This window comes from Colletotrichum acutatum (assembly GCF_030867785.1).
Source record: "Colletotrichum acutatum strain CBS 112980 chromosome Unknown BDZ83scaffold_1, whole genome shotgun sequence".
NCBI classification, from domain to species: Eukaryota; Fungi; Ascomycota; class Sordariomycetes; order Glomerellales; family Glomerellaceae; genus Colletotrichum; species Colletotrichum acutatum.
Window position 1 is genome coordinate 796,003 of NW_026848995.1, and position 21,301 is coordinate 817,303.

General features: G+C 54.4%; 6 protein-coding genes across 6 annotated transcripts; 4 read left to right on the forward strand and 2 right to left on the reverse strand.

Moving 5' to 3' along the window:
* Positions 1 to 3,441: 3,441 nt before the first annotated feature.
* BDZ83DRAFT_564270 (family 47 glycosyl hydrolase) lies at positions 3,442 to 6,698 on the forward strand (the record flags this gene model as incomplete). Its single annotated transcript, XM_060503621.1, has 2 exons — positions 3,442 to 3,603; positions 3,660 to 6,698. 2 exons carry the CDS (start codon positions 3,442 to 3,444, stop codon positions 6,696 to 6,698), a joined length of 3,201 nt encoding a protein of 1,066 aa, XP_060371932.1.
* Positions 6,699 to 7,396: 698 nt separating this feature from the next.
* On the forward strand, positions 7,397 to 9,036 carry BDZ83DRAFT_597078 (uracil-DNA glycosylase-like protein). The gene has a single exon (XM_060506882.1). The coding sequence runs from the start codon at positions 7,872 to 7,874 to the stop codon at positions 8,967 to 8,969; it is 1,098 nt and encodes a 365-aa protein (XP_060371933.1). The 5' UTR covers positions 7,397 to 7,871; the 3' UTR covers positions 8,970 to 9,036.
* A 109-nt stretch (positions 9,037 to 9,145) lies between these two features.
* Positions 9,146 to 10,424, reverse strand: BDZ83DRAFT_8376 (uncharacterized protein). The gene is made up of 3 exons (XM_060515946.1): positions 10,131 to 10,424; positions 9,998 to 10,037; positions 9,146 to 9,886 (listed from the first exon to the last, which is right to left on the reverse strand). The coding sequence occupies exons 1-3, from the start codon at positions 10,330 to 10,332 to the stop codon at positions 9,322 to 9,324; spliced, it is 807 nt and encodes a 268-aa protein (XP_060371934.1). The 5' UTR covers positions 10,333 to 10,424; the 3' UTR covers positions 9,146 to 9,321.
* Positions 10,425 to 12,499: 2,075 nt separating this feature from the next.
* On the forward strand, positions 12,500 to 14,075 carry BDZ83DRAFT_8445 (uncharacterized protein). The gene is made up of 2 exons (XM_060515951.1): positions 12,500 to 12,676; positions 12,729 to 14,075. Exons 1-2 carry the CDS (start codon positions 12,591 to 12,593, stop codon positions 13,954 to 13,956), a joined length of 1,314 nt encoding a protein of 437 aa, XP_060371935.1. The 5' UTR covers positions 12,500 to 12,590; the 3' UTR covers positions 13,957 to 14,075.
* Positions 13,977 to 16,344, reverse strand: BDZ83DRAFT_597087 (LMBR1 domain-containing 1). The gene has a single exon (XM_060506883.1). The coding sequence runs from the start codon at positions 15,973 to 15,975 to the stop codon at positions 14,194 to 14,196; it is 1,782 nt and encodes a 593-aa protein (XP_060371936.1). The 5' UTR covers positions 15,976 to 16,344; the 3' UTR covers positions 13,977 to 14,193.
* A 313-nt stretch (positions 16,345 to 16,657) lies between these two features.
* BDZ83DRAFT_564444 (CPSF A subunit region-domain-containing protein) lies at positions 16,658 to 21,207 on the forward strand (the record flags this gene model as incomplete). Its single annotated transcript, XM_060503642.1, has 5 exons — positions 16,658 to 18,752; positions 18,810 to 19,126; positions 19,179 to 19,352; positions 19,411 to 20,656; positions 20,720 to 21,207. 5 exons carry the CDS (start codon positions 16,658 to 16,660, stop codon positions 21,205 to 21,207), a joined length of 4,320 nt encoding a protein of 1,439 aa, XP_060371937.1.
* Between the last annotated feature and the right edge of the window lie 94 nt (positions 21,208 to 21,301).

A 21,301-nucleotide genomic window follows, 5' to 3' on the forward strand; every position in this document is an offset into this window, starting at 1 on the left:
GCGCGATAAAAACGCAAACTCTCATCTTGTCCAGACTATGTATGTTTGCGGCCTGCGCCGGGTATCTTTGAGAGGCGACTAGGGGTGGGTGGAATCAAGAGAAAGAGGGCCGCTGGTGCCTGTTCCCTTGTCCTTCAACGGGTCCCCCGCGGAGTCGAGCTCAACGCCAGAGATTTCACTTGATTTGTTCTCTCGTAATTGCCATTGTTCGGCTGCCGTCCGTGGCCTTCCGTTTCGCTGCTTCGTCTAGAGACACCGCAGCCCCAATGATCCCCATTGATCAGAGAGGGGGGACTGGGGACGAGAGCATCCCCCTCGCTTGCTTGGCTCACGGGCCACTGTCAGCCATGGGGTTTCCGACAGTGTTGATCAACTTGGGGGTGCTTGACTGGGCTGAGCTGCCATCCTCGAAGCGATGTAGCCCTCTGTTGCAACTTGCCGTGCCTAGACAGGCTAACCTTGCCCAATACACACGTCAAGGTCGTCCATTTTGTTTTTCCGATGATCTTCCAGGACAAGATCGTTTGTCACCTCACGCCATCGTCGGCGGCCGCCTCCATGGGGTCGTATCATGAGGTCGTAGGTGTGCGCAGCCCATTGTTCAACCCATGATTCTGGTCGCAGTAGCCCAGTACAGTAGTTATTGTGTGACAACGAGTAACACTTGGAGAGTGTCAACCCCGGATTCTGGTCTTCGCAGGCGCCCAAAAACCCGTATTGCGCCTGTCCCAACCGGCCTTCGTGATCCAACGGCGAAGCTGCGAAGCGCGAAGCGCGTGTGCCAGGCCGAACAGACGATCATGCCATCCATCACATCTGCCATGCACTATATCCGGAATGAGCCTGCCAGATCACCGCCAAACGGGCGAAGGAGTGGTCGGTAATTCTCATCTGCAGCGGCTAAGCCACTACTCATGCAAAACCTAGCCAGTCAAATGGCTATCCGTCTTCTCGGGACGAATCAGAAGTGTAGAATAGAACCGCCTGCCGGGTATAACCTTTCCCTTGCAGAGGAGTCGCAGCATCCGTACAAGCAGACCAGCAAGCAAGCCAATCGCGCCATCCAGCAGCGTCAGGGAGACAATCGCTCACCCTGCTGTCCGCTCTTCCACCAGTAGACGCTCTGTTTTCGTTGTACTGCCAATGGAACGATTGCAAACACGCACTTTGGTCCGGAATTTCTGCAGCTTCTGCTTCATTCTTTCTTCTTTGCAGGCCTCGTTCCAGAGTATCGGGTCCAAAGTCGGTGAAGACAAGATTGCTCTTGTTCCGGGAAGGTATCCAAATCGTTGTGCTCCTGCCTCATTTGGATGTTCGAAACAGACCCGGTGCCGAGTCGAATGGTTCGCCATCTGGCAACCGACATGGTGTCGAACATTTCCCAGAAAGAGGGAACGGGGGTGGAAAACTGCGCCCGCATTCCAGGTTTCCAGACTTCTGATGGCTGCTTTGCGACATCCACCGCGAGCTCCGCTTTTGTGACCTAGAGCTCTTTGAAAACTCCTCTGATTTGGAATCGGGAGAAGACGAGAACTACGCCGCAGACCGCGAAAGGATATCATTTCCTCGAGGGCTGAGCAGCTTGACTGGCAGGATGCATATAGCAAGAAGCTCATTCTTGATGTACCACTGAGAAATGAAGATGTGGGATGTAGCTTTGTGAAGCGAGATGTAATCCTGGCCGACGGGCGTTATAGTAAAGTCATGACGGTACGAACAGACCGTAGCGAGCCACTCTCGCAGTAACTTCGGTGTTCAGGCGGCATCGCCTCAGCCGCGTATCAGTGTATGGCAAGCCGCATATCCATATCTCTCGCGCCCAAAGAGGAGCTCCGCTTACTCGAGAGACGTTCACTACCCTGGTAGTAACGACTGGTATGCGGAACATCGTACGTGAAGTATCGAGGCTGGAGTATAACTAGTTGAAGACTATGGTAAGTGGCTGATGTTCGACTGCTGAGCCTGCGAGATGGGTGCGGAAGGCTGAAGACATGGCCTGCCGAATTGGCCTGGCGGTGTGCGCGGCCCGTTTGGCGGCCAGCTGCGGTTCCATCACAAGTGCCCAGGGGTGATGACCGGCTGAACGAAGAGTTCAAGTGGGCCGAACAAACGTCACAGCTTGTCGGTAACTCTGTCCCAAAATGGCCCTCGCCGACAAAGTCGATGCTGAAGCTCGCTACCCCTCAATGCTGCCTGAAACTGGGACACGGTTCTGATCGGGATGGCTTGACGTTGTGGGGGCAGCACCGGTGATGGACCGCTACGCTCCGACATTGACTAACATCGGTCCTAGGTATGAGGCAAGCGTGCATCGTATCGAAGTCTTCACGAAATAGCTTCGAAATTGTGGATTGGAAGTTGTTGATGTTGAAGAAGAAGTTTCGCGCTTATGCGGCGCGCCTGTCGCCCAACAAAAGAAGCGCTTCGAGAAAGCATCCTTCGATGAGGTTGACTTTGGAGGATTTTGGCGCTGTGGGGTTGTTGGAAGAAAAAAAGCTTCCCGTCAGTTAGCGCGAACGACGGCGAGTGCACTGGCCACACCTTGTTCTGAGTGATGAGGTAAGATTTTGCGATAAACAAGATAAGGGGCACATACAACCTCCAAGGTAAATGCCTTAAGGTAGGTACCTCAGGACTGACATGCGATTCTTCCTCCTCAACCTTGACCAAGATAGAGCTTCTCTTACGAAGCTCCTGCCATATATCCATTCTTCCCACCACCTGGATGGAAGTTCCCAAGGTAAGCTGTTTCAACAATGATCTTCCAGCAAGTACGACCATTCTCTTCCGTTTCATACCGCAGTTCATGTTGCTCTTCATTTTTCGAAGCTGCTCTTGCTGTGTTCTCGGGGAATCATCGGGTATTCTATCTGTGCTGATTGAGCATATTCAAGGACCCGGAATGATTATGTGCCTCATGCGAACGGCGATTGAGAGCGAAACTCTGTTGCCGTTAGCCGGATCTGTGGAAGGGAGAGAATACCATCACGACTTTACCAGCCCCTTCTAGAAGCCTGATCGGCGATTAACTCAAGACGCGTTCGTCCAATCTGACTATACACTAAGGTGCGGCAAGTGCCAGAAGTCGAGGTGCAGTACTACAGCAACGCACCGACTGTAGGCATGATGAGTCAGCAGCTCCACCAATGGGAGGAAGATGACAGACATCGCATCCCACTTCGATGGTCGATGTCCGACGACAGACACGAGACCTATCAAGGGCGGGCGACGTTTTTCAATTCAACATTTTTCCTTATTTTCTCTACGAATATTGTATTTCTTCGGTGATATCCATGTTACTTTTCAAAGAACAACTTGCTTGATGGCCCAAGTTCCATGACGAACCTCGACTTCAGTCCCGCATAAATCGAGAGGCATCTGCCGCTGGCAGCCGGCTGATTGATGGGAACACTGCCCAACGCCACAAGAGATAGCATCACCATGTTATCGCGATCATCCATTCTGGGCTACCTGTGTCTTCTATGGCCAACAGTTGTGTTTGCACTCAGTCACGCTCACCTTGCCGACCTTCGCAACGCAACTACCCAAGTCTTCCACCATGGCTGGGACAATTACATGCGCGTTGCATTCCCAGAAGACGAGGTACGCAAACACATAGAATCTGCAAGATATTGGGGACAGACTGACCTTGCATCTAGTTACGCCCGATATCCTGTACACCGTTGACGCGCGACCCGGCGAACCCCGGAAATTACGATTTGAACGATGTTCTCGGCAACTACTCCCTTACCCTCATCGACAGCCTTTCGACCCTGGCTATCCTCGCAGGGACACCCTCCGATGAACGTACTGCTGTTTGGGCTCTGCAGGAGTTCCAGCAGAGCGTCGCAGCTTTCGTCGAATACTATGGCGACGGAAGACGCGGGCCGTCAGGGGAAGGGCGAAGGGCGCGAGGCTTTGATCTGGACAGCAAAGTCCAAGTCTTCGAGACGGTCATCAGAGGAGTTGGTGGCTTGCTGAGCGCGCACTTGTTCGCTATCGGGGAGTTGCCTATACCTGGCTATAACCCTGGCCAAACCTTCAATGAAGACGAGGATTCCGATCCGCTGGAGCTGCACCCCATAGCATGGCCAAACAACTTCAAGTACGATGGGCAGCTTCTCAGACTAGCTTTGGACCTTGCAGAGCGACTCTTGCCTGCTTTCTATACGAACACGGGGTTGCCGTATCCGAGAGTCAACCTGCGACACGGCATACCTTTCTACGTCAACTCTCCACTACATAAAGTCTCTCGCGATGACCCGGATTCGCCTCGAGCGACGAACGAAAAGACAGATACGTGTAGCGCCGGCGCTGGAAGCCTCGTCCTAGAATTCACCGTTCTTAGTAGGCTCACAGGCGACTCAAGGTTCGAGCAGTTGGCAAAGCGAGCGTTTTGGGCAGTGTGGAAAGCCAAGAGCGACATTGGTCTTGTTGGTAATGCAATTGACCCTGAAAAGGGCGAGTGGGTCAGCTTTGACTCGGGGATCGGTGCTGGCGTTGACAGCTTCTTTGAATATGCACTGAAAAGCCATATTCTACTGTCTGGTCATGAGCTACCGAACGTCACCGCCTCAGAGCCACCCACTGACCGGCAGTGGCTCGATCCCAATACATTACACGACACACCTTTGACGCCTGAGGAGAACTCTGCTGGGGCTTTCCTAGAGGCGTGGCACCATGCGCACGCAGCTATTAAGCGCCACCTATACAATGACGCGCATCACCCATACTACATGACTGGTCACCGAACTCGCGGGTACGCTTTCACAAGCTGGATTGACAGCTTAGCAGCCTTCTATCCTGGCCTGCTTGCGATGGCTGGTGAGATTGAGGAGGCCGAGGAAGCCAACCTACTGTACACAGCCCTATGGACCCGTTACGGGGCGTTGCCCGAGAGATGGTCCGTACGTGAGAGACAAGTTGACTCTGGCATCGGATGGTGGCCTGGCCGGCCTGAGTTCATTGAGTCTAACTATTACCTGTATCGCGCTACGAATGATCCCTGGTATGTGCACGTAGGGGAGATGGTCCTTAGTGACATCAAGAGGCTGTGTTACACGAAGTGCGGTTGGTCCGGCCTCCAGAATGTCGACACAGGAGAGAAGGCGGACCGTATGCAGAGCTTCTTTCTTGGCGAGACCACCAAATATCTGTATTTGCTCTTCGACCCAGACCACCCGTTGAACAAGCTCGATGCCGCCTATGTCTTCACTACAGAGGCGCATCCCTTGATCATCCCTCGGAGAAGAACCAAGCCAACAAAGAAGCACGAACGCCGCAAACAATACAGCAGTGTCGATGTCTATTACGACGAGAATTTCACGAATACCTGCCCTATCCCAAAGCAAGTTCCTCTTACAGGTTCTGTTCTGGCTGCGCGGCCCGACGTCTTTCACGCAGCGAGTTTCGTCAACCTGCACACCATCTCCAATCCCCGTAGTGGAGTTGAGTTGGTTCCTGCTGGGAAAGGTAGCAATGGCTCGATATCAAGATACAAGGCAAACCACACTTTTTTTCCTTGGACGCTTCCGCGCACACTCATCCCGGACAACGGCACCTGTGCCGCCCTGCCTTTCAAGCCTACGCTAGTCATTGAGTTTCCGGCAAATATTCAACAGGGCAGCGTTGGGAGCGCCTTCAATAGCCTATTTGCCAATACTGCTGCCTTCAAGACACCTGTGGGCGTCAGGATCTCTGCCCTGAGTGGATTGAAAGTCCACTTCGTTCAGGAAGAATCGTTCGATTCAGCATACGATCATACATGGAGGGTCACCCAGGTCAATCACATGCCGCTGGGACGAGATGAGCCAGTACACATTGACGCAGACCTCCTGAAAGGCATCTCCGATCCTCTATTTAATCGTGTTCGGTACAATGGCTTTGTCGAGCTCATCATGATGCACGGGGAGCCGGAAGAGCGTAATGCCAGTGCACCTGCACCCGCCGAAGGGCTGGAGGTTGAGATTAGTGACCTTGACGATCAGGTTCAGCTCACTGAGGAGGCGCAATCTGAGCTCGTAGAAGATCAGACTTCCGGCAAGAGTATGAACACTGCCTACAGGTCCATGCTCAAGTCCATGATACGCGCTGTCACATCTGTCTTTGATCCCACCAACACCCCGGCGCCGCTCCCCGCTGGTGCCAAGGCAAACTTCCATGTTGAGAGCTACATGGGTGCTTTGGCAGTAGGCAAAGGGGCCGTTCCGCTTCCCGATGTTCCTGATGCTTCTGTCCCGAGCGATGACACCCCTCCGAACCTTTCTTGGCAGACAGTCTATCGAGCAGGCTTCGGATGTGATGGTCGCCTACCGGACGAAGCGCCTCGCAATCACCAGGTTATTGTCCTACGCCGTGGGGGCTGCTCGTTCAGTGAAAAAATTGCCAACATTCCCTCCTACACACCCTCACCGCGATCTCTACAGCTGGTTATCATTGTCGACGAGGAGGAGCTCGAGACCAACTATGTTTTCAGTGCCCCTGACTTATGGGAATATGAGATGATTAAGCCTCATCTGGACGTTGAGCAGGTTACACCGTCGGGGCTGCGACGGCCGCACCCCATCGCCATGGTGATGATTCGCGGCGGTGGACCGGAGGCTTACGAGAAATTTGGCAATGCCCTTGGTGTGGGAGTTCGGAGAAAATACTTCATCGAGACCCAAGGGCGGAGGGTGGATAACATCATTGTCCTGTAGACTGGGCAACGATGCCGTCAGAGTAGAAAAGGAGAGGTTGCTACTCGTCGAATGGAGGTTCATGGTCTTTGGGAGCATAGCGATACATTGTATATACGGGTCTGGAGGTGCATGATAGATACCACATGTGGAGGAGTTTCCGTTTTGCTTGATCAATTGATGTGGAATTGCTATTTAGAATTCAAGCCGTCAAAGCGATCCCCCCCCCCCCTTTTTTTTTTTTTAAATGGTGATCAAGGAAAACAGAAATCATTTGATTTCCCTGTGAGCTTTTGCTCAGTGGGCACTGATTTGTTCCTCTCTTTTGTTTTCATTCTTCAACTTCATTGCTTGTTCTATACTTTAGATGACAGGACCGAAGGATGTGATTTTGCATGTTGATTGACCTAAACGTTGAATCTCCGACCGATTGAATACCAGTCAGTCCGTGATGAGGGCTGCCGGCTGGCTTCATTGATGAGGTATATTATAGCCCTGCTACATGAAAGTCGAGTCAAAGTTCCTCCGTTGCGAGTCGCTCTTGCTGTTGAACACCTGTGGTAGATCAGATTGAGTGGGTCCGGAAGCCCCAGTGACGCCAAAGGAAGGTAGGACCCCTAATCAAATTAAGGTACCTACTATACCTTCCCGTAACTAAAAGTTCCGAGAGTGGCGAGGTTTTAGACAGGAGCTGTCAAGCAACGTTTAGTTCACCTTGCCTCAAAGTTAAAATCGAACTACCTTCCCCAAAGTTCATCACATTGAAGGGGTGTCGTATTTGCGTTGCTTCAAGGCACCCGTCTTACCCCGGATCATACCTTGCGCGACACGTCAAGGGATAGAATCGTTGTGCTGCAAGTGAACACATCAAGAAGCGCACTCACGACATCAACATACCTACTACCTATCTTGCACCTCAAATAATCACAGCACGTCATCGCATCTTCAAGGCTGTGTGATCAAGTCCCCCTTCATTTGACAGCCAAATATCCGAAGGACGGCAAGATTTGACACTTGGAGGGGTACAAAGGCGTACATCATTTGCTCCAAATATCATATCTGGGACGTTGTTCTTGACGAGAGGGCCGGCTCGGTTGAACCTTACAACGGAGCTCAACTCGCTATACAAACTGATACCTGAAGTCGTTTCTCCAAAATTTTGACACTTCAAAGCTTGACAATCAAATTTCAGCTATGGAGTCGCCATTTTTTGACAAGGAGCCTCAACCCAAGGCTGCGAGCTTCAAGGGTCGACTTCAGATGCAAGATTTCATGTTCACCCCGACCAGCGAACCACTCAACACCAATAACGCCAGTACTACCACTGCCGACAACATTTCCATATCTCCTAGCCCTTCTTCCCAGCGGCCACTCCGTCGTAGTCCACGGAAGCAGACTCCACTCGGCCCCGTCCCGTCCCCGAACCGAGTCACCAAGCAGACGGCCGGCAGCCGCGCCAAGTTGCAAGCCCCCGAGTCCGCTTCAACATCCATCTCTTTCAAAACCGAAGAAGCTGAAGAAGACTCACAAGACATCTTCACCATCTCCAACGAACCAAGCCCAAAGCCAGAGCCAACCTCAAACACAAAAACAAAACCAAAACGCAAACGCAAGGCCGCCGGAGGCTACGCACCACCCTCAACCTACGCTCACCTCCCCCACCTGACCGACATCCTCGCGCCAGACCTGCTGGTCCTCTTCGTCGGCCTCAACCCGGGGCTCCGCACCGCGGCCCTCGGCCACGTCTACGCCCACCCCTCCAACCTCTTTTGGAAACTCCTATTCTCCTCGGGCATCACCCCGCGCCTCTGTGCCCCAACAGAAGACCGCGACCTGCCGGCGCTGTACGGGCTGGGCAACACCAACATTGTCGCCCGCCCGAGCCGCAACGGCGCCGAGCTCTCCAAGGCGGAGATGGACGAGGGCGTCGGGGCCCTCGAGGATAAAGTTCGGGGCTGTAGGCCCGAGGTTGTCTGTATCGTGGGCAAGTCGATCTGGGAGAGCATCTGGCGGGTGAGGCACGGGAGGGGCATCAAGAAGGAGGAGTTTCGGTATGGGTGGCAGGACGAGAGCGAGAACATGGGTGTCGTTGCGAAGCGGGAGCAGGACGAGGGGAAGGAAGACAGCATCCAGGCATTTGGGGCGTGGGCTGGCGCCAAGGTCTTTGTTGCTACTAGCACGAGCGGTCTTGCTGCCTCGCTCCGCCCGGCTGAGAAGGAGAAGATTTGGAGAGAGCTGGGTGCTTGGTGTGAACGGAGGCGAGCGGAAAGGGAGGCGGAAGCCGAAGCTTAAGCGATATCACATAACGGTCGGGCGTTAATCATTTTCAACGAGGATATAAGTTTACGCCATGATGGCATGTCAGTAGCACCTGGCGTATATTCATTCAGCGTAGTCTCGACAAGCTAGCATATCATACTTGATTTGATTCATTCATCAATAACTAATAGTTCATTTTGCCGATCCCCAGCGATGGACCAATTCCCATAATCATTGGGCTCTTCCAGCGTCGTTTGCAGGGTATCATTCCAAAATAAAACTCCAAGAAACTCAAAAAAAAGTCATACAGCCGACCCTTATGCATGTAAACCCATCCATCATTAGTGTACAAAGGCGTGGTCGTACATCCAACGTCGGGTGCCTATTATGCCGCGAAGACGGTAGCGAGTACAACCACAACAACGGGCCAGAAGCCGAGCGTCTCCGCAGCGGTACGGAAGGCAGCGGAGCCAACCTCGTCGGAACCGCCGGCAGCGGTCGTGCCATTAGGCAGGGAGCCGTTGATGAGAATGGTCTCGTTGCCGTTGTACTCGCCAATGTTGACGACAGACTTGTTCAGCGCGGCGTAGCTGCCGTTACCGAGGAGCGAGTTCATGTACTCGGTGCTGTTGTTCTCGTCGCAGCCGCAGGGCTGGTACTCTTGGCAACCGCACAGCACCGGCTTCGTCTGGTTCTGGCGGGCCGTCTCGTTATAGTACCGGTACGGGTGGCTGTAGGGATACATGTGCGCGCCCAGCCAGAGACCGGGCCAGAAGGCCAGAGCACCACCGACGAGCAGGAACGGCACCATGTTACCCCTCCTTGCGCCGGCCGAATAAGGGACCGTCGCGCCGCCGCCATAGTATCTGCCACCGCCGTATGCTGGGACCGGGCCGCTTCCCGTCCTTGTCGATCCGCCAGAGCTATCGCGAGAACCGCCTCTCGAGGTGCTTGATTTCGTGTTAGTCTGCTGTCTGCTGCTTCTGCCTCTACCTCTGCCCGACGACGGCCATTTCCACCGTCCAGTTGACGAAGAAGGAGAAGAAGACGGGGGTCTGTACCTGGAACCACCACTACTGCTGCCACCACTTTTTGAGCCACCTGATGAACCGCCTTTTGATGAGCTTGATCCTGAAGAACCAGAGCCGGATTTGGAGCCGCCGGAGCGACTGCCACCTCCTGACCGGGACCCACCTGAAGAAGAGCCTCCGCCGCGACCGCCGCCGCCGCCGCCACCGCCCTTGCGCTTCCACAGCTTCTCGTCCTGCTGGGTGTTGTCGCGCTCGGATTTGGGGGCGAGGAATGCGACGTCGGAGCCGTGGAGACCGGGTTCCACGGCGGCGGCCCACGCGGGCGCAAGCAGCGTCAGCGCGACGACTGCGAGATCTAATCTCATTTTCGCTTTCGGTGGGAATGTGTTTTACTAGGCCCGACTATTCGGTAGGAGAGTAGATAGGTCGGTGCGTTTGCGACGTTGATGGAAAAGCGACGCTGCAAAAATGCCAATCTACAATACCGGATAAAGCCGTGCAAGTCTCGTGTGCGACTCGAAAGTAATTAGGCCGAAGATTGAGATTGGTATGAGCAAGATGGAAGATTTAAGAAGGTTGCAGGAATTGGCGGAAGTGGGAGCGAGTGGAATTTTGTCTCTTTCCCGTTTCAAGAGTGATGGGCAGGGCGTGTCAGAGTGCCAAGAGATTCGAAGTGTGACGGTCTATCCACACTGGCAGGGATGCTCGGGCTGGTCCAATATGCCGTCAGACGATGGGCTATGTGATGTGTAATGGACTGTGTGGTCTGGTTGCCACCACACTACTGAGTGAGTATGACGGATGGCCGGAAGAATTGGTACGCCCTGAAAGTTGTGTGGTTGCTTTCCTTGTCCTCCTTCCGCTCTTGATTGCTTGGCTGTGTTCGGTAGGATTTGGGTAAAGATGAAGTTCGGTTTACCGGTAAGGTAGGTACTTTCAGGATCGGCGCAGTAAGAGTTTCCTAGGTGTGTGCGGCGGTTGGAATGCGCGATGAAGTCAGGCCGTTGAAAGAAGGATTGGGGTCGGTGCGTGTCTTTCTTGGGATGTAGGGGTGCCGCAGTCTATGATGCAAACAGGGGCGTTTCCTGTCGCTTGGTAAAGTTGGTAAGGTAAGGTAAGGAGGCTCTTTGGTTTTTTTTGGTGAGATGATATTCTCAAAGGTCTTGAAAGGAACGATGACGAGGGGGTAAGTGGAAGCCTTGGATATCTTTATAACTCCAGACAGTGGAGGCAGCATCAGCTTGCCCCTTGCCTTTTTCAATTTACATCACGATAGACAGGCAATAAGCATTTGGTAAAGCCAAAAGGTTGCGGCACAGCCGAACGATCCTTCCTATGGATCCGCTCCCATCGTAAATCTTACCGTAGGCTGTTCCTCCTTCTGAAAATCCATGGCTGGCGTTGCCTGAGCCCTGGCATAAGCTTCGGAGACGGCGTTTCCCCATGCGCCACCGAGGCACCAAGCATTGTTTGTGATGGTTACCCATCCACAATTTTCAAGATATCAAAATCATACCGACAAACGCAGTCGCTCACCGCACACCGCCGTCCGTTTGCAGTCGAGGTCATTTCCAACAGGGTAAAAGTGAGCCCCCCGTGCCTCCCTCTATAGCAAAGTGGAAAGAAGCTACGCCACGAACCGCTGTGAGCGATCATCTGTCTAGTTCAATAGATCATTCCTTACGCCGTTTGCTTTCTACCACGCCTTGCCGCCTCTATACGGAATCGACAAAATCGAATCACTAACTGGGAATTTAGTGGGCAAGAATCTCGAGCATCTAAGCAAAGTCGGGCGATGCTAGAGGACTAGTTCAGGGACTTTGGCAACCAAAGAGCAAGCTTGAAAGGTACCTTGGCACACAGCCATTACCCGCCACAACACAAGTTTCTGCCTAATAAGAGCCCAGGGATGACAATGTGCCCAGCCATCTCGCTTATTCAAGCTTATTTGATGCTGTGGTTGTCACGCTCAGCAGTGACTCCAATAGGTTGATTGAGGCAGTGCACGCAGTGCATCACATTCCGCCCGCCCCAGTTGGCGGAGCGGACAGCTCGCACTTGCTCGCCTCTCATCTCACCTTCGTCATTCAGTGTGCCAACGTGCCTGCTATCGAAACTAGGTCTCATCACGGGCAATCGTACCCTCTTCCCATCACTCTCATGATCTGACTTGCTCACCGGCACTGTTGCATCAAGGTCATGCTGGTCATACTGGTACGAGCAGTACAATCAATGCAGCCTATCAGTACCAGACCTTGATACCCCAGAGCCAGTTGAGGTGGAACTTTTGGCCCCATATTCTTCAGCATTGATTCTCTCGTCCCTGGATGCCTCGCGAGTTGCCTTGCGCCACTTTTCTCGAACCTTTCCGACCTCGTGCTTCCTGCATAGTAATCATTGTTGCCTCCCCAATCGGGCGGACACCTCAAACCCCCTCGCATCAATACAAGCTCATTCGATTCAACTCATCACACCGATATGCGGGGTCTCGTCTACTCGGATTCAATTTGTCTGATCAAAGTCTTCCTTCCTTATTACCCTTATACCCGCGTCCTACCTATTCCCTCGGTCTCGGTCAAATTTAGATCCAAAGGTCCGAAGGAAAACAGAAAAGGCCTTGAACATGAGCGGCCCCGACAAGAGTCTACTGGACCGCTTGAGCGCGCTGAAAGGCGGCAGTCCCGGAGTGTCATTGGACAGGTCATCAAAGTAAATAAGAAGAAAAGACCACCGGCATCTTCGGGACAACCAATTTGCTAAGGTTTTCTATTACAAGTGCCCTGAATGTCTCCCTCACGGGCATCGAGCCAGCGAAGCCGCCCTCGAGGGAGGACGCACTGGCCGCTCGGTTGAGGTCTCTGAGAAACACACCCGAGCGCGAGGAACCGCCCCAGCAGTCCGCAAAGGTCACCACACCAGCGAGCTCTCGTCTCGGTCAGCAGTCTCCGGCGTCCCCATCTCGGGCATGGTCCCACACGGGCGGACCACAATCAGCAGCAACAGCACCGCCCCAGTCACAGCCGCAGCAGCAGCATCAGTCCTCGAGATCGTCCGCGCCGTCGTCCACCACCGCTCCGGCTCCGGCGGCTCCGACGGTAGAAGCGGGGGATGATGACGTCGATCCCCTCCTACAAACAGATGACCAGACCCTCGAGGATCTGCTCAGCGATGAGGACTTTGGTGGTGCGCCGCAGCAGTGGCAATCCGACCCCAAAGATGAGTCCGCCAAGGTGAACGCCCTTCTAGAAGAACTCTCGAAGACTTCGGTCGACCCATCCCGGGGCAATGGGCAGGACCACTCTGATGATGACTCGGATGGCGGGGAAATGGGCCGCGAGGTGAATGACCTGCTCACACAGGCTCTGCAGGAGGCGAAGTACAACTCTAGGCGTGACCCTATTGCACCAGTGTCGGGCGATGAGGGCCAAGATACTTCGCGGGAAGATCTTCAGGGTGGAGGTGACGGCGGCAAGGGGCTCTCCCTCCCCTCTGTACCTTCAACCATCGCAGCCCCCAAGGCAGACGACGAAGCCCAAGGCGGCGGCGACAGTGGCCTCCCCGACCTAGGGCTTCCCTCCGTCCCATCCAGCGCTCCCAAGCACGACGCCACATCAGACTTTAACAACGACATCGCGGCCCGCATGGCCGCGCTCAGCGGTCTCGGGGGACCCTCGTCAGACGGCGGCGGCGGCGGCGGCATGGGTCTCCCCTCCGTACCGACCTTCCAGCCCGCAGACCGCTCCGTGAAGCAGAAGCGTCTGACGTCTAAGACGGGCTATACGGACGAAGACGCCGCGACGTGGTGTACGGTCTGTCTGGAGGACGTCACGCTGCAGTGCCTGGGCTGCGAGGACGTCTACTGCACCAGATGCTGGCACGAGATGCATGTCGGTCCGGCGGCGGCCTTTGACGACCGGACGCACAAGGCCGTCCGATTTGTCAAGCCGGGTAAGGATAGCGAAAGACGGGTCATGCTAGGAGCGTCATGAGGAGAACATGTAAACAATGTTTGTGCATTCTGTGTCGCTTAAACGAAATGAAAGACTACCGACCCAGCCCCTTCCCTTCCCGCCATCGTGTGTGTGCCTTGACCCGTGTCGTGTTCCAATACAAATTCCACGCTTCCCATACCGTCAATGATATGCAATGTGCTTGTTTTACAACCCTTCCCGTATATGGTCGGCACAATACTTCTGATATCAAGGGTATTCATTCCTACGACTTAACTAGGCCTCGGAGGATCCGGCACCGTTGTTTCCCTCCTGCGTACCGTAACTGGTCTTCTTCGTGCGTCCCGTGATATCCTGCCACGTGGCTCCGAACCTGCGACCGGTGCTTGCCAGCAATCCCTCCTCTTCATCTTCCTCGGCGTCCTCGTCAACCTCGGACACGTTGAGCTTGGGGGCGCGGAAGAGTCCAGTAACGAAAATGATGAGGAAGATACCAAGGAAGACAAATTGGGCCCAGAAGTCAACCAGGCCGAAGAAGGGCCACGTGATTGCGATGCGGTTGAGGAACTCGGCCATGATGGAAGGCGTGCAGACCTTGAGGGCCTCGGGATCCAAAGCCTCAGAGCACTGCACCAGATAATCCGGCCTGTCCTTGCAGTCGGGGGTCTCGCCAGCGTGGTGAGGAGCTGTGCAGTATGTCTGAGTGCCGTACATGGAGTACTGAGGAGCAACCATGTTTGCGATAGTGTAGTTAATGGCAAGGATAATGAGGGCTAGCATGACTGTCGCAATGAGGAGGGCTTGCGGCGCAGTACGTCCCTTGCGAATCTGGAAGATGCGAACCCACAAGAACCGGATGCCGATGGTGGCGATGCCCGTGATTGAACTGCTGAAGAAGAAGAGAACCAGGAGAGCCATCAATACATAGTCAATTGGGAAGGCCTTGGCGGACTGAATGAAGATCCAGTTGATGGGCTGGAAAATGTTGATGTGACCCAGGATATAGCCGCACTTGCCCTTGCAGAAGGAGTTCTTTGCCTTGTCGATGCCCGTGATCAACATGGAAACCCAGATCAGGACGGAAAGCAAGAGCAGTAGGATACCGCCGAGAAGTTTGATGGGTCGGAAGACGGCGCAGACCTTGAGCCAAAATCTGTAAATGGTGCTGCGACCTTCTCCGGAGGCCTCGGCTGCTAGTCTCTCGCGACGCGTCAAAGTGCGCTCCTCGCGAACCAGTGCCTCGAGTTCACGCCTGTCCTTGGACGACATACCCTCAGGACGACCGGCATTGCGCATCTCAAGCTGGCGCTGGCGCTCCCGGTTCTGCTCCAAAGCGGTTGCGGTGCTTTCGGTAAGTTGGGGCGCAGAAATTGACGGCGCAGACTTGATGAAGGACATGGGAAGCAGGGCCAGTCCAGCTGCTGTGTAGACGACATACAGCAGAATTCCTAGGGTGACGAGGAGTCCAAGAGCAAAGGCAAGCGCCTTTTGACCGTTATTCTGGACCAGAATGCGCTTGAAGTAATCCAGGTCCCAGTGAGCACCGTTGTGATCACCAGCTGCTGGTACGAAGAAGCCGACCAAGAAGAGAATCAGGACCAGAATGACGAAGACGAGTGTGTACTTCAGCGCGCTGATGAGGCGGCTGCCGAACGACCGGCCTTCCTCGACTTCAATCTCATCGTATTCCTCATGCCAGAAGTAGGCAAACGGGATGATCAAGAGACACAGCAGAGCATCGAAGCTATAGAGGGAGTAGTAGACGATGCGTAATGTTTGAAGGATATCGTGAACTCGCGCCTCGGTAGCCCAGTCCTTCTTCACGCCAAGCGACGCGTGTGTTGTGGATGAAATGAGGGCGATGTCGACAGGCAGCAGAAGGACAGTTGCCAGGAGGGCTGTTAGACTGACAATAGCGACGATGCTGACTATAGCGGATCGCTCCCGGGGCGTCTGCCAGGTGAAGGTGGTAATGATGGCAGCCAGGAGGCAGAAGACGACTGCGGCGGCGTAAGCCACCCAGATGAGACTGGTCTGGAGCAGGCCTGCGTTGGCCATGATGAATCGTGGTTTGGCCGTATGGTTGCGGCGTTCGATGGCGATTATTTGGACCGTAGACCTTTGTTGATGTTTTCCGAGGAATCAATAAAGCTGGCGCTGAGCTGTGGGCATCGTCATTGTTTCACTGCTTAATTCCTCGGTGCTTGGAGAGCTCTAGCTTAGCATGCCTCAGAAGAGGTTGCGCCGGGTGACGTAACACGGGCAGCAGAGTTGCCTGAGCTGCTAGCTCCTGCTGTGGCGACAGGTTTAGCGAGGCCCCAGCTCCCAGTCAATCTTTACGCAGGAAGGTAGCCTGCCAGCCTGCCTGCCTTAGTGTGCTGCACCTGAGCGTCACAATGCTGATAGGGGGCACGGGGGACTGGGGAGTGCTGCAAGTGTTGAGGTCTAGACCGCTGGAGCCCTGTGGCAGCACCTGCGCAAACAACAATGGACGCCCCGGAGGTTCGGCTCTTTCTTTGATCCGCCTGCCGAGATCTCACCAATCAGAATGCGTGACATGCTTTCATGGGCTTTTGCGCGACTAGAGAGCTCTTGGAAGGACGGGAGCTACCTTATTGTTCGATTGATTTGCGACAGACAACGTCCTGCCTTGCGCTTCTGCAAGCCCACGATCTTATACATCGCCCTCATACACTAATGACAGCAAGACTTTTGGGGGCAATTGACTGAGGCTGCCAAGATGCAGTGCTATACAGAGCTCACGCCACCCACTGGTGTGCAGTACAGTCTCAGCTTGCCCTTCACCTCGGCGCAAAGCAATAATCTGGTCGTCGCAAAGGGCTCTTTACTGCAGATTTTCTCGACAAAGACTATTTCTTCCGAAGTCGACACATCACAGACCCGAGAGCAACAGGCTTCCAGGGCCGACGAGCCTTACGACCGCCGATTGAACGACGATGACGGCCTCGAGTCTTCCTTCCTGGGCGGCGACGGCATGCTGGTTCGCGCCGACCGATCAAACAACACCAAGCTCGTGCTTGTCGCCGAATTCCCAATATTTGGTATTGTGACGGGACTGGCAAGAATAAAATTGCAACACTCCAAGTCAGGGGGTGAAGCTCTCCTGATTGCTACAAGAGTTGCCAGGCTGAGCTTGGTCCAGTGGGATCCCGAGAAACACGCACTCGAGGATATCTCTATCCACTACTACGAGAAAGAAGAACTGGAGGGCTCGCCATTCGACGGTCCATTGAACAATTACCGCACATATCTTGCTGCCGATCCAGGTTCGCGATGCGCCGCCCTCAGGTTTGGCCCCAGATACATCGCCTTTCTACCCTTCAAGCAAATCGATGAGGACATAGATATGGATGACTGGGATGAAGATGTGGATGGACCTCGGCCGGCAAAAGAGCCGTCAGCTGCAGCGGCCACAAATGGAACTAGCAACATAGCAGATGTACCATACTCAACATCATACGTCCTCCCTCTTCCGCAGCTTGATCCCAGTCTCCTTCATCCTGTGCACCTCGCCTTCTTGCATGAGTACAGAGAGCCTACCTTTGGCATCATATCCTCGACACAACGCCGCTCCCACACCCTACCTCGCAAGGATCACTTCTCTTACAAGGTCTTCACGCTCGATTTACAGCAGAGGGCCTCGACCGCGATTCTCTCCGTCAACAACCTTCCCCAGGATCTCTTCAAAGTCATCGCCCTGCCAGGTCCCGTCGGTGGCGCTCTACTCGTTGGCACGAATGAGTTGATCCACATAGATCAGTCTGGAAAGCCGAATGGTGTGGCCGTGAATGCCTTCACCAAGGAAACCACAAACTTCCCTCTTGCAGATCAGTCTGATCTGGATTTGCGGCTCGAGAATTGCTACATTGAACTCATGTCTGCGGAGAATGGGGAGTTGCTCATGGTCCTGAGCGACGGACGACTGGCCATCATCACTTTCAAGATTGACGGACGCACAGTCTCCGGGGTCAGCGTCAAGCTTGTCCCAGCCGAAGTTGGCGGCAATATTGTCCAGTGCAGTGTTTCCTCCATCTCGAAGCTTAGCAAGAATGTTTTCTTCCTAGGAACTACGGGAAGTGACTCACTTGTTCTCGGCTGGACACGAAAGCAGACGCAGAATGCACGCAAAAAAACACGGTTGGTCGACGATTCGTTCGAGTACGACCTGGAAGACGAGGATATGGATGATGACGATGACGACGATCTGTATGGCGAAACGACGACAACAGCGATTCAACCCGGTGCGACTGCCAATGGGGTTTCCAAAGGAGGAGACTTGACTTTCCGCATTCACGATTCCTTGCTGAGCATAGCGCCCATCAAGGATATGGTATCGGGCAAACAAGCGTTCGTCCCAGATAGCGAGGAAGAGAAGAACTCAATCGGTGTCGTATCTGACCTGCAGCTCGCCTGTGCGGTGGGTAAGGGCAACGCCGGCGCTGTTGCTATCATGAACCAAAACATCCAGCCGAAGGTCATTGGCAAATTCGAGTTCCCAGAGGCTAGAGGATTCTGGACCATGTGCGTTCAGAAACCCATTCCAAAGTCCTTGCAGGGCGATAAGGGGGCCAATGCCGCAGTTGGCAGCGAGTTTGACGCTTCATCTATATACGACAAGTTTATGATTGTTTCCAAGGTCGATCTAGATGGATACGAGACGTCAGACGTTTATGCTCTTACTGGCGCAGGCTTTGAGGCGTTGTCAGGGACTGAATTTGATCCCGCGGCTGGCTTTACAGTGGAGGCGGGTACTATGGGGAAGCATTTGAGGATCATTCAGGTTCTCAAATCGGAAGTACGGTGCTACGATGGAGGTGAGTCGTGTTGCACTCTGTCTGAGGTGTTCGCTACCGTCGCTAATCGTTATTCAGATCTTGGGCTGAGCCAAATCCTTCCGATGCTCGATGAGGATACCGGCGCTGAGCCACGGGTGATCAGCGCCAGCATCGTTGACCCTTATCTTCTCCTCATCCGGGACGACTCGAGCATTATGGTGGCTCAGATCGACAGCAATTGTGAGTTGGAGGAGATGGAAAGAGAAGACGACACTATCCTCTCAACGAAGTGGCTTGCCGGATGCCTGTATAAAGACACGAACGGTCTCTTTGGCCATAGGCCAAAAGATGAGGCCGCGACAGAAGACCACAGCATTTTTATGTTCTTGCTGAGTGCGGCAGGGGCTCTCTATGTGAGTACCAGGCATTATCCAGCCGGGACACGTTTTGCTAACCTACTGACAGATATACGCTCTCCCTGACCTTTCCAAGCCAGTCTACGTTGCTGCCGGCTTGACCTATGTCCCTCCTTTCCTCTCTGCAGACTATGCAGTCAGGCGAGGCACCGTCCAAGAGACGCTGACTGAAATCTTGATGGCCGACCTTGGGGACGCTACCGCCACCTCACCACACCTCATCGTAAGTCTTCTCGCTTTGAAGGAGTTGGTAGCTTGCGCTAATTTTTTTGTAACAACAGCTCCGTCATGCAAATGACGATCTCACTATATACGAGCCGCTTCGTCCCACGAAACAGGACGAATCCGTTGGTCTGACCAAGACTCTTCATTTCCGCAAATTCAACAATCCTTCTCTTGCCAAGAGTCCAGTCGAAGTTGCCGACGATGACGCCAACGAGCAACCGCGGTTTGTTCCACTCCGGGCCTGCAGCGACATCAATGGTTACAGCACCGTCTTCTTGCCTGGGGCCTCGCCGTCCTTCATCATCAAGTCCGCCAAGAGCAGTCCGAAGGTTGTCGGCCTGCAGGGCATTGGTGTGCGCGGCATGAGCTCATTCCATACAGAGGGCTGCGAGCGCGGCTTCATTTACGCTGACTCCGAGGGCCAAACGCGAGTCACACAGCTCCCTGCGGATGCAAACTTTGCCGAACTGGGCGTTTCTGTGCGCAAAATTCCCGTGGGAGATGCGGTTGGCCTGATTGCCTATCATCCGCCAATGGAGACCTACGCCGTTGCGTGTAGTGTCTCTGAGGCCTTTGAGTTGCCAAAGGATGATGACTACCACAAGGAGTGGGCCAAGGAAACCACGACCATATACCCCCGGACTGAACGCGGCATCATTAAGCTCATGAGCCCTACTACCTGGTCCGTCATCGACACGGTAGAGCTCGAGCAGCATGAGGTAGCAATGTGCATGAAGACGCTTCACTTGGAAGTCTCCGAAGAAACCAAGGAGCGCCGTATGCTCATCACCATCGGTACCGCTATCAACCGCGGCGAGGACCTACCCATCCGCGGCCGTATCCTCGTCTACGATGTTGTCCCCGTCGTTCCGCAACCCGGCCGCCCGGAGACAAATAAGAAGCTCAAGCTCGTTGCGAAGGAGGAGATCCCCCGCGGCGCGGTCACCGCTATTTGCGAGGTCGGTTCTCAAGGACTCATGCTCGTTGCCCAGGGACAAAAGTGCATGGTGCGTGGTCTTAAGGAGGACGGCACGCTACTGCCCGTCGCCTTCATGGACATGAACTGCTACGTGACGGCGGTCCGCGAGGTCCGCGGCACGGGCTACTGTCTCATGACGGACGCTTTCAAGGGCGTCTGGTTCGTCGGGTATGCCGAGGAGCCGTACAAGATGATGCTATTTGGCAAGAGTGCGGGCAAATTCGAGGTCTCGACGGCCGACTTTGTTGTTGCCAGCGACGAGCTGCATATTGTCGTCTGCGATAAGGACGGTGTGATCCACGTGATGCAATTCGATCCGGAGCGTAAGTCCAACTCTTGAGCACTAATTCACTGTCCATGGCCCTAGAAACTAATACTATTCACAGATCCCAAATCACTCCAGGGCCATCTCCTTCTAAACCGTGCTTCCTTTTCTGCGGCACCAAACCACCCAACAGCAACCCTCTCCCTCCCCCGAACCTCGGCGTCCCCGTCGCCGGCCAACGCCTCCAAGAACCCGCCTACGACCCTCCTCCTCGCCTCTCCGACAGGCGCCCTCGCCTCCCTCAATCCCCTTGGGGAACAAGCCTACCGCCGCCTGACGTCCCTGGCCAACAGCATCGCCGGCGCCGTGCCCCAGGCCGCGGCGACGAACCCCAAAGCCCACCGCCTGCAGCCCCTCGACGCGCGCACGCCCGGCGTCGACACCAGCGCGGGTCGCAGCATCGTGGACGGCGCGCTCCTCGCCCGCTGGAACGAGCTCGGCGCCGGGCGAAGATTCGAAGTCGCCGGCAAGGGCGGCTATGGCGACGTCCTCGAGGTCAGGGGCGAGTTGGAAGGTGTCTTGGGATGGAGCGGGATAGCCTACTTTTAAAGAAGCACAATCTTTCCAGCCATTCTTTTAGGTAGATCTAAAAAAAACGAGGTGATAATTTGGAATTTGGCGAATTGTTGAGAGACAGAATGGG

Bases quoted from the DNA above. Each gene is read 5' to 3' on its own strand.
- BDZ83DRAFT_597078 (XM_060506882.1), top strand. From the start codon at position 7,872: ATGGAGTCGCCATTTTTTGACAAGGAGCCTCAACCCAAGGCTGCGAGC.
- BDZ83DRAFT_8376 (XM_060515946.1), bottom strand. From the start codon at position 10,332: ATGAGATTAGATCTCGCAGTCGTCGCGCTGACGCTGCTTGCGCCCGCG. The intron at 10,038-10,130 runs GTGGGTCCCGGT...GCGGTTCATCAG, and splicing joins CGGCGGAGGCTCTTCTTCAG to GTGGCTCAAAAAGTGGTGGC. The intron at 9,887-9,997 runs GTACAGACCCCC...CACGAAATCAAG, and splicing joins AGCAGTAGTGGTGGTTCCAG to CACCTCGAGAGGCGGTTCTC.
- BDZ83DRAFT_8445 (XM_060515951.1), top strand. From the start codon at position 12,591: ATGAGCGGCCCCGACAAGAGTCTACTGGACCGCTTGAGCGCGCTGAAA. The intron at 12,677-12,728 runs GTAAATAAGAAG...CAATTTGCTAAG, and splicing joins TCATTGGACAGGTCATCAAA to GTTTTCTATTACAAGTGCCC.
- BDZ83DRAFT_597087 (XM_060506883.1), bottom strand. From the start codon at position 15,975: ATGGCCAACGCAGGCCTGCTCCAGACCAGTCTCATCTGGGTGGCTTAC.